At 37.0% G+C, this 12265-nt stretch overlaps 1 protein-coding gene across 1 annotated transcript; it reads left to right on the forward strand.

The window, feature by feature from the left end:
• The first annotated feature begins 1334 nt into the window (after positions 1-1334).
• LOC124900017 lies at positions 1335-4515 on the forward strand. Its single transcript, XM_047415184.1, has 7 exons — positions 1335-1588; positions 1868-2073; positions 2158-2303; positions 2610-2774; positions 2891-3047; positions 3944-4209; positions 4332-4515. The coding sequence occupies exons 2-7, from the start codon at positions 2049-2051 to the stop codon at positions 4383-4385; spliced, it is 813 nt and encodes a 270-aa protein (XP_047271140.1). The 5' UTR covers positions 1335-1588; positions 1868-2048; the 3' UTR covers positions 4386-4515.
• Positions 4516-12265: the final 7750 nt, after the last annotated feature.

Raw genomic sequence — 12265 nt, forward strand, 5'->3', positions numbered from 1 at the left:
AATCCAATAGTCCACGAAAAAAAATCCTAATCTGATGATTTTTTACCAATGTGCATGAAATAATTCACACCCCTTGATAATGCGGCCATGAAATCATCATATTGATCCATCCGAATAAGATGTCGTCTCTGAGCAAACAACCCAACAAGACAATCTCCCTTAATGACGAGAAATTTAGGCTAAATCAATCTTAAAATTGCCAAATATGGTGATCCCATAGATAATTTAGCCACTATGGCTTGATGAAGTCCCTCTTCTTTGGCAAAAGTTTGTCGTTCATCCAACATAAATTTTAACATTGGGATTCCATGAACAACTTCAATAGGTATTAAACTAGTTTGTGATAGATTAATGGTTGATTGCGTTTGATTCACATAATTAGAGTTTGTGTTGGTGTTTGAAGTGTTGTTTGTAGGGTTTTGGAGAAGCTCTCCCGCAGCCAAAGGCTGGGGAGAGACAGTGGCAGCCATAGCTGCCCTAGTTTGCCATGGTGGCCTCGAGAGAGGGGAAGAGTAGGGGCTAGTTTTTTTTTTTTTTTAATTATGTATTTGTATTTAATTTTATCTATTGTAGTGTTTTCACACGTATACGTTTGAGGTTTATAAATAGCTAATGACAATCTTTCATTTACTATTCTGCAGGTTTGAAACTCATAAGACATTCCTTTGATTTTATGACTAGCTAATGACAATCTTTCATTTTTTATTCTGCAGGTTTGAAACTCTTTAAACATTCCTTTGATTTCTCAATTGTAAGTATGTAAATGTTAGTCTCCATTATACTAATCTGCTTATTTAATACATAAACAATTACGAAACACTAAATCCTATAACTTGACCTGCTTCACGTGCTTAAACAGTTGAAAGGAAATGGCGCAAAATGCGGAAAGCATTGATATGACAATTGACATTAATGTGAAGACAATGGATTCTCAAACACACCACATTAGCACAAGCAATCAGGTACCAGTTTTTTTTATATTATGTTTCTCGCAGTTTTAGTAATAAATTTGCAACTTGACTGAAGTCAAGCTTAACTCCCCTAAGTACTACTTATTTGAGTAAGGCAGAAACTTATCTTTTGTGTGCATTCTCACCTTTTAATCTATTGATGCCATGTAGAGAAGAGTACAAAATTTGAAAGAAGACATAGCTCGTTTGATTGGGATACCAATGGAACAACAGCGTCTAATCTATTGTGGCAAAGTGTTAAAGGATGATCAAGTCATTTCATCATACAGTATCCTTTTAAATGACTTAGCGTCTAATCTATCGTGCATTTTTAAATGACTTAACTTTTATCTATGGCCAAGGAGAGTTTTCTGACTCCTTTTTTCTTATCAAATCGAGCTTTCATACAGATCGACCTAAGTTAATTTTGATTGGTCGACTCCTTTTTTCCTTTATAGCTATCAGATGAAGATAGTAAGTACTATAGACTTTTTGCCTCTTAATTTGCTCTTATTATTTGTAAATTCTTTCCCTATTGGATATTTAACACTAATTAGATGTTCAACATGGTGATACTTTGCATCTGGTTTGCACCGCCCCAGGCAAGTCATCCAGTGCTAGTTCATCCGGCCGCCCAGGTTCTATGAGCTTTCTTTTTTCTATTTAGCCATATGAATGAAAGAAAAATATCAATTAGCTAGAAAGTGTTTGTCACTGTTTTTTTAAGTTGATGTTTTTAGTAGAAAAATTCAAAACCATATAATACTTAAATATTTAGTTTCATAAACCATGAAGCGCCAGTTGCTGGATCCTCAATTTATGGTTCACTCGCATCGAGATTCCAATTCTTGTGACCTTTTAATGTATTTGAACTAGCAGTTACTTACACATGGCTTTTGTAATTGCTCTACCTTCAGGTGCTAGCCATAGCACGGGTACTGAAGGAATCTCACCCGGTACTCAATGGTTAAGTGATGCAGTTATGCTATCTTTTAAAGTGTTAATAGTATTTTCTTGAGATTTGTAATTTAGCTAACATTCTGGTTGTTGTAGGAAATCTCTGCCGCCATAGAAACTTTGTCGCAATATCTCAATAATATGAGACAAGAATATAATGTAAATGGTCAGTTTTCTTCCTCTTTCAACTTTTCCTTTAAACTTTTGAGGTATGTGGATAATTCTATCACTCTTCATTTTCTATAATCAGGAATAGAGAACAATATGAATGAGGTACTCGAAAGTGCATCCAATCCATCCGCTCCATCACAAGGAAATCCAGTGGGTGAACAATTAGCAAGACTGTTGTCGTCCACTAGGGATATGCTTATAAACCAAACTTCACGTTTCTTTCTTGTAAGTTTTAGCTCCTGACATCTATTGATTACCTTCTTTCCGAATCCTTTGAATATAAAAGTAGAGAGTGTTCATCGTTAGAAACTAGTGTTGAGCGATTCAGTGGTGAGTCTATGTTATCCAAACACTTTGTGGCTCACGACGTCTTATTTCTTTTGTGGAAGAAAAGAATAGGTGAACACTTTACACTCATCTACCGTTCCTTCTTACTTTTGGTTGCCTTGTAGATGCCCTAAGCTAGACTTGTAATAACGTATTCCAAGATCAAGCGGACATTCTGACTGGTTGACTTTTCTGTTGGAATAGGAATTGGAAGGGGATCTGCGCCAAAATCTAAATTTGGATGATCCGCACGTGCGCCACAGAACCGAGTCTAATGCACACAGAAACAGATCACTTTTAGACAATCTAAGTGCATATTTTCACGAACTTGGTCGTGTAATGATGCAAGTCCAAGTGGGTGAAAATGGGGTATGATGCGCTACTAAATGGTTTAGGTTTTTTTCATAATCACATGACCATGCCCATCCAGGTAGCATTGCCACTGTTCTTAAACTTGGTAAATCCAACTTTCTCCCTCTCAACAGGACGAAGGTTCAAGGCTGCTCCCAACAGCACCACGTGAGACACTTAATGTTGAAGACATGACTAGCAATTTTCGAACTCTAGCTTCTCGTCATCCACGTGAGCAAGCTAGGGCTGACATTAGTCAGCGGATCAATTCTGAACTTACAAATGAGAATGGTAAGACGAATTTATTGTACATGTGAAGAAAGCTAAACATGATTTTTTTGGAATATTATAGATTTTGCTAGAATGCCCTAGTATAGATACTTAGATAATTATCTTGAAAAACTATGTAGATATTCCAGAGTATTGCAGATGATACAGTATTTTTAGAATATTCTTGTAAGTGTATTTAGAAGGACTTCTAGAACCATCCATAGACCATATAAATAGGGATGAGTCTTGTACATTTGTAATCAACCAAAAACAAATCCAATACAAAGCAAATTCAAGTAGTCTTCTTCCACATTCAAATTTTCCCTTTAAAAATCTTCCTTCACCTTTCTAGATTCCTCTTCTTAGTTGAATTTTTCAATCTTAGTTAACGATCTTAGCTAGCAGAAGGTTTCCTCAATTACACCTTTCTTCTGCTGTTCTTTACATTACATGCACCTATATATAGAAATGAAACGAACGTAGTCCTTTTGGGAAATTATTACTTATTGATGATTTAGTTCAATGGAAATATTCATGTTGTTGCCAATCAAATAAACTGATTGGCCCTTTCATTTCAATGTGAAATTGAAGCAAAATGCAACAAAATTTCAGTAAATACAACCACAACTTAGTTCCAAACAAGTTGGCCTCTTTTTTATTTCGGTAGTGTACAAAAGAAGAACAAAAATTTACTTTTTGTACATATGTAGTGGTGATTTAACAAGTTGAAAAGGTTTAGACCAAAGCTACTGGATTTGGCCAAATCCAGATGTTATATACTATCTCCACCCCCAGATAGGTATATATAAGTGTATTTCTCTACACAGGGACAAAACTGTCAAGATCTTGTCGAGTCCCTGAGCTTTATTTAAAATTTCACAAAGCTGATTCTATCTATGAGCTTTATTCTTGATCAGGACAACCAGCACCCAGTTACACTATACGTGGAATCATTTTCACCTCATACCCTATGATACCAACAATGCCATCATCTGATCAACGGGAAGCCCGGGTGCCACGTCCAAACAACGAAGAATTAACACAGGAAGTTACTGAAATGTTAAGAGATATATTATTCAATGGTGGACTTCAAGTAGGAGAAGATGCTACAGATGAGGAAATTGAGGACTCAGCGGAAGGTTCATCTTCTGGACCTACAAGTGATCATGAATCAGCTGATGAAGTAAGTGTATTCAGCACATTGAATATTAGATGGAATTTTTTGCTCTGTACTTTCACGATCTACATAGACTTTGCATTTTGTGTCACCCTTTCGTTTTACTCTAATCATTCATATGTGTGCAGTCTGATAATGAAGATGTTAGGACCACTGAAAGCCCGTCACCTGCAACACAATGAAGGGTATTATTTTTGTAAAATTCAAGTTTCGTTCCTTTCTGTTATGCTGGTGGTCTAGCTCTTCAATCCTCTCTAGATAACACATTTTCCTGTTATTTATCCTTTTCATTGATAATCGCACTTCGGAGAGTGCCCTACCTCCCTCTTTCTGCTTTATCGGGGGATGATATGCGTCCATGTTAAGCTTATGAGTCATTTATAATTGAAGGTAGATGAAAACAAGTTAACATGAAAAATTACTCGGAATTTGAAACTACGACTTAAGTAAATTTGAATCTACAAAAAAGAAACTGCTTTTTGTCTTTAACTTGAATATTCCCTTAGTTTTCCAGCCTTTCGAATACAATCAAATAGAAAGAGCAATGACGGCCTTAAATATTTAGGAGCGTAAAATATGAGATTAAATAAATCCTCCTGTGCTCCTTCTCCCTCCCCTTGATTCCTATTTTTATAAAGAAAACTCTAATCAAGGATAGTACAAGAGCATTTTGCATCATATCAAGGGAATTCCTTGGTTTAGGCCGAAGAAGCAGTGTCACTCTATCAAACTAATTGCAATCTTTTTCAGTCGGTGGAATGTATATTCTCATAGATAAAGGCCTTACCAGTATTTCAAAACAATTACCCACTTCAATGAGCCGGCCAGAGATACAATATGTACACGTGCAGGAGGTTGCGTGTGAGGGCTCAAGTTCAGTATCATTCATATATTGAACAATAAATTAAACCAATCAGTTAGGTTACAATATTGTAAGAGTTAAGAGGATATGAAATAGTTAGATTCATTTGACTGCAGCGTCGTGTTTATTTCTGGTTATGGAAGGTGTTGAACATGCTTATTTAGTATGTTTTCCTGATAAAGTTTATTTTTTAAAAACATTTTGGACACAGATAGATCGACGCTTTTGTTGTGCGTGGGAGCTATTTTGTTGTGGTACTTGTGTTGAGTATCAGCTGGTGACAAGATATTGTCAATTACTATCAATCCGATAGTTTCACATTCATGAACTTTGTAGTTACTTTATTTGTCCTGTTTATGACAATCTATTGCTAGATCGTTCCATAAAATTATTTCCATTGAATAGTGATTTATTAAGATTTTGTGTTCTTAATAGTGGGGGAAAAAAATCAAAAGCTTCTTCTATAATAGTCATCAATATTCGTTGCTGCCAATACATTCATCTGCCAACAAAGGAAGATGAAACCGTGTACGATACAAGTATCTAATAGCTTCGGCCTAAATCATGTAAATGAGCTAGGTGTTCGGTGACAAGGGGTCCACAGAACCCATGAACTTCTAATTCTGGATTTGTCGCAGTCTGTCAATTTGGATAAGTTTGATTGGGCCCAATACTGGGTCTGCATTCTGTGGTTAGGGCGAACCTCCTCAACATTAACCCCAGTTGGGACGGAGGCTCCAAGTGAATTTGACAACCATCAGATCTTCGTGGGGCATGATCTAGAATACGAGAAGGTCAGGAGTTAGAAGAAATTCATAGTAACTAAATTCTCTGGCACAAAATAGAATACAAAGACGGAAAACATTTCTAAATGCTTCGTAGCCTCCCCCTTATAAGTGTGGCATGTTATACACCATAATGTGACTCTACTTGACATTGCTTTGTAAGCACATAGTGACTCTAAACCGTGCTCTAATACCAAACTTGTCACAACCCGAACCGGGGCCCTGACCGTGACGGGCACCCCAAGTCAACCAAGGCCCAAGATGCCCCCTTACTTAGCCTTACATCATCAGCAAAATATAATATGAAATTTGCGGAAGCCAACCAATTATATAAAAACTTCAATAAACCATAGAATGAAATGCATAAGTAAAAACCAAATCTAGAAAACAGTAACCCAATACCGTCTACAAAGCCTTTATCCTTAAAACATCTAATGAGTCGGGACATGACCCCTACTATGCCAAAGAAAACAAAAAACAAAGGCACGAGAATAGTAAAATGGCTGAAAAGTAAAAATGCGTTCCGGATGATGGAGGGCTCACCACTTCTCACCAGCTATCCAGCAGAGGAAACGAACACCCTAACGTTGCACAGGATCACAAGAAAAGGCCTCCGAACCTACAACATTTAATGATGTAGCGTTGAGGACAGTCACTACAACGAGTACTGACATGCAACCCAGGGAAGGGATAAAACATTCTTTTACCAAAATAAATTATAACACACATAGTCATTATCCATAATAATAGTAATGTAAGAGACGAGAGACAAGAAACATAAAACATGACCATTTAAAATTTAATCCTGAACTATGTAGCTTTTCACCAACCTATAGTAACCCACTAGTTATATGGGTCTGGTACTCCAACCTGCGGGGCCCTAGTCCATATTAGCCGCATGGACTGAGATTTAGTTTATAGTCACCAATAACAGTAGCCACTCTGAACATAAATGTATACAACCGCGCGAAGCAAGCATACAATGGTCATCCTCCATTCAGGACAAGAACTCCCGATGTCGGCAAATGAGATTTCAAATGTTGGTCACAAGGACTACACCTTCTCGGTGAAACTACACAATTTCCTTTAATGCCCAATTAAAACGTTTTCACAATCATAAATCAATGGAATCTTTCATTAAGGCATTCCCATATTGGTATCGACATATCAAGACTTGCAAGCCATTCACATTATGCCATGCCGTACTCATTAAAATATTTAGACTCAAAATTTCAATTCAAAATTCATTACTGTGGTCCCTCAAGGGCATTTCAAAAACTATTAAACCTTTTCTCCATATTCTTATCACAGAACCTTTACCTATGAAATAAACATCATGCAATACTTCCTTGATAATCAAACTTAGAAGGGGAGTGAGGCTCACATCTTTATCATGCAAAAACCCATAAACTTTGAGAAATCGTATTACTAATTTCACCATTTTTATGTAACACATTTCAGTTCAAAACTCACCATTCACACATAGAAAACCCATTAAAAATGTGTAAGAAGATTCCAATATAAGTATTTTATAACCAAATCCCTCAACCCTTGCTTTAAACAACCATTAAAACATATGATTATCAAGTAAATATCTTAATATAACGATAATTAAAGTAAAGGAGTGTTCAACATGCCTTTTGATGAGAAATTCCTTAGAAGAATGCAAGAGACGTGAGCCCTAAGCTTGAACCCTAGCCTTTTTTTTCCTTTCAAATTTTTCTAAAAGTGAAAATTAACCCTTTTTGAGCGATTTATATTATTTTAAGGCTTTAGAAAAGTAGAAAGTTAGGGCGGGATGGTTTAATAGGTGTTAGATGCATGAAGTGGCTAAGTCATCTCTTGAGAACCTGCTTCTCCTTAACTTCGGCCTCAAGAGATGACTTTGCCACTTCATGCATAATCACTCTCCCATCCTTAAGAGTCCTAAAGGCGAACTCTCAAATTAGCCAGCCGGTGGATGTCCTTCACCATCCGTCTCTTCTCTTCCTAAAAAATAGACAGGCTCCCCATGGACAACCTTTTAAGATCATCAATAACAAATTAACTTTACCTGGGTGGTAGTGTAGGCTCATGTCGTAATCCTTAAGAAATTCAAGCCATCTCCTCTACCTAAAGTTCAATTTTTTTTGGGTGAACGCATCTGCAAACTCATATATTCCAAGTAAATGTCCACATTCTCTCTATACAAATAGTATCACCAAATTTTTAATGCAAAACTACTGCTGCTAACTCTAGATCATAAGTTGGGTAATTTCTCTCGTACACTTTAAGCTGCCTAAAAGCATAAGCTACAATCTTTCCGTGCTACCTCAATACACAACCAAGTCCTACGGGGGACGCATCGCAATACACAATGAACCCCTCAGTACCTGTAAAAAGTGTCAAGACAGGGCCAATAATCGATCTTTCACTTTCACAAAGCTGTCCTCACAAGCATCCAAACATAAGAACATTACCTTCTTCTGAGTCAGTGTCATAAGTGGAGCGGCAATAAACAAGAAACTCTCTACAAATCTCCTATAATAACCCCCAGGACAAAGAAACTCTTAATGTTAATTCGAGTTGTGGGTGTCTAGGCCATTTCTTTACTGCTCCTTTCTTTCGTGGATCCACCTTAAACCCTTCACTAAAGATAACATGCCCCAAAAAAGTCACAACGTTCAACCAAAATTCACACTTAGAAAATTTTACATACAACTACTAATCCTTAAAGGTCTGTAACACATTCCAAAGGTGATTAGCATGATCCTTTTCACTTTTGGAGTACACCAAGATGTCATTAGTAAAGACTATGATGAACAAATCTTGAAACTACCTAAACACCTGATTTATAAGGTCCATGAAAGAAGTCGGAGCATTAGTCAATCCAAATGACATGACCAAGAAATAATAATAGCCAAAATGGTTTGAAAAGCAGTCTTGAGAATATCAGCTTTCCTAATCTTTAACCAATGGTAACCTGAACAGAGGTCTATTTTAGAGAAACACTTAAGCACCCTAAAGCTGATTAAAGAGACCATCAATCCTAGAAAGAGAATTCTTATTTTTCATAGTGACTTTTCTAACGGTAGTCTATACATGTTCAAAGATATCTATTTTTTTCGCTGAAAAAGAATATGTGCAAACAAAGAAGAAACACTAGGATGGATAACACCCTTATCTAGGAGGTCCTTTAACTGTTCCTTTAACTCTTTTAGCTCCACCAGAGCCATCCCGTATGGTGGAATAGAGATGGGACAAGTATCAGGCTGAAGATCAATCCCAAAGTCTATTTCCCTATCAGATGGAATTTCAGAAAGATAATCGGGAAAAAATTTGGGAAACTCATTAACTATAAAAACAGACAGCAAGGCGGGAAGTTCAAAGTTAGAATCTTTGACCCAAACTAAATGATATGAACAACCCTTGGATATAAATTTTTGAGCTCTAAGAAAAGAAATAAACTTCCTCTTTGGTACTAGCGAACTCCCCTCACATTTTATCACTAGTTCATCAGGAAAAAGAAGAAGTGAACTTCCGAGTCCTACAGTCCAAAGTAACATAGCACGAGTGAGCTAGTCCATTCCCAATATGACATTAAAATCCACCATTTCATGCTCTATCAAATCTACCATCGTCTCCTTATGAAAGATGAAAACAATACAACCCCTATAGATTTTTCTAGCAATAGCATCGGGGCAAAAACTAGGAAATGATCAAAATATTTTTGGGATCAAAACCAAAGTGTACAGCCACATAAGAAGTCACATAGGATAGGGTGGAACCAGGATCAAGTAGGACATAAACATCACTGAAGAAAATCTGTAACATAATAGTAGAAAGTGTATAAAGTAGATTACAAATTTTTCCCTATCCCTGAAGTATCACCTTGCGCAATAGGAGTTAAAGAAGTGACAATCGGGGTCTTATTAGCCCCAGGTGCAACCGTAGCTTAAGGGACATCCCGCTACATATGACCTGGCTGACCATAATTAACGCATAAATTCTTCCTGTTATGAAAATATCTGCGGTGAGGCTTTCCATAGATGCAATAAAGAGGGAAAGGAGGGGTTGACTAAGCTATACTGTCATGAGACTAGGCACGCTGTGCCCTAGGGCCATTGGATGGAAACACCAATCACCTTAAGGCTTGGGGACTGGAGCACTAGCTAATTAATGAGAATTATCCCAAGTCTTCTTCTTGAACCATTGACTCCATCCATTCTTATTGTTCTGCTGACTCATATCCTTCTTTGCATACTTTGACTTCTTAATTTGCCTTTCCTATATTTCTACTTTCTCATCCTTCACCTAATGCATATAAAACACCAACCTTGATATATTAATGTCACTGTTTAGCATTGTAGCTTTACACTCAAGTACCAATTCAGAAGAGAGACTGAAAGGGAACTTCCTTATCGTGAACCTCATATTAAATACAAGTTCAGAGGCATAATGAGATAGTTGTGTAAACTTTAGTACATACTTCTCAACACTCATTTTCCCTTACTTTAGATTTACTAACTTCTCAGCCTTAGCTTCCTTCAGCTCTCGAGGAAAGAAGTAGTCATGAATAGCATAAAAGAACTCTTTCCACACCATCGACTTAGAATTTTTATCTCTCAACTCTTCCCACTCATCATACTATTTGCAAGCCACCCCTTTCAATTGGTAAACTGTAAACTCTACCCCCTCTATATCACTGGCACGTATATCTTTGAATATCATCTCCATCTCATCCACAAACTATTGATGATCCTCCTCAATCTTAGAACCCATAAAAGTTGAGGGATTCAACCTCATAAATTAACCAACTTGAGTGACCTCAAACAATCCAACGACAGGACAAAAATGCTTAGACCGATGGGACAATGATGCCATAATCTGAGCAAATACGTGAATGGACTGACGAAACCTAGCATTTGAGACATTTTTTTAAGGAGATTAAGTATGGCTAATACAAGCTCGAGAAGATCAATAAGGACTAGTAGGGGCTGGTGGAGCCCAGGATAATTAGTGAAGTCAAGTGTACGGGCTCTATACTGGGTTTGCATTTTGTGGGTAGGGCAAATCTTCTAATAAGCATCAGCCCCAGTTGGGATAGAGGCTCTAGCTGAATTTCTACGACTGTCAGATCTTTGTGGAAGCATGATCTGGAACGCAAAAAATTTAGGAGTTAGAAGAAATTCGTAGTAACTAGACTCTCTAGCACAAAATAGAACACAAAGAATTCAAATAATTCAAAATTCATCATAGCCTCTCTCTTATAAGAGTGAGGCACTACATACTCATAAATGAGACTCCACTTGATAGGTTTTTGTAGACATCCAGTGATCCTAAATTATTCTTTAATACCATGCTTGTTATGAATCGAATCAGGGATCTGGCCGTGACAGACACCCCAAGCCAACCAAGGCCTTAGATGACCCATTACCCTTACATTATGAGCATAATATAATAAGAAATTTATGGAAGCCAACCTATTATATAAGAAGTTCAATAAACCATAGAATGAAATGCATAAGTTAAAACCAAATCTAGAAAATAGTAACCCAATATTGTCTATAAAGCCTCTATCCTTATAGCATCTAATGAGTCGGGACGTGATCTCAACTATGCCAAAGATAAAAAACCAAAAGTACGGGAGTGGTAAGACTGAAAGTAACAATGCCTTCCAAATGATAGAGGTCTTACCACTTCTCACCAGCTGTTCAGTAGAGGATGCGAACACCATAACGCTGGACAGGATTACAAGAAAAGGCCTCCAAACCTACATTATGAAATGATGTAACATTCGGGGAAGGGCAATACGATGAGTACTAACATGCAACCCGGGAAAACGGATAAAATATTCTTTTTACAAAATCAATCATAAAACACATATTTATCATTCATAATAATAGTACACTAAGGGACAGGGGACAAGGAACATACAAATATGACCATTTAATGTTTAATACTGAGCTATGTAAACTTTCACTGACCTCTAGTAACCCACTGGCTATATGGGTCCAGTACGCCCAACCAACGGGTCCCCAATCTATGTTAGCCGTATGGACTGAGATTTAGGATAAAGTCACCAATAGTCGATAGCCACCCTAAGCATAACTGTTTACTACTGTGGAAGTAACCATTCAATGGTCATTCTCCATTAAAGACAAGACCTCTCAATGTCGGCAAATGTAGTTTTAAGTGTTAGTTACAAGGATTGGATCTTCTCGATGAAGCTACACAATTTCCTTTAATAACCAATCAAAACATTTTCACAACCATAAATCCATAGAGTCTTTCATTAAGACATTCCTATATTGGTATCGTCAAATCAAGACTTGGATGTCATTCATATTATGCCATGCCATACCCATTAAAATAGACTCAAAAGTTCAATTCAAAATTCATAACCCTAGCTCCCAAGAGCGTTTTAAAATCGTAA

The sequence above is a fragment of the Capsicum annuum genome, chromosome 7 (assembly GCF_002878395.1).
Source record: "Capsicum annuum cultivar UCD-10X-F1 chromosome 7, UCD10Xv1.1, whole genome shotgun sequence".
Lineage (NCBI taxonomy): Eukaryota > Viridiplantae > Streptophyta > Magnoliopsida > Solanales > Solanaceae > Capsicum > Capsicum annuum.

Excerpts from the sequence above, each read along its gene's own strand:
- LOC124900017 (XM_047415184.1), top strand. The coding sequence starts at position 2,049 with ATGAGACAAGAATATAATGTAAATG. Across the intron at positions 2,074-2,157 it reads ACAAGAATATAATGTAAATG|GAATAGAGAACAATATGAAT; the intron begins GTCAGTTTTCTT and ends TTCTATAATCAG. Across the intron at positions 3,048-3,943 it reads TGAACTTACAAATGAGAATG|GACAACCAGCACCCAGTTAC; the intron begins GTAAGACGAATT and ends ATTCTTGATCAG.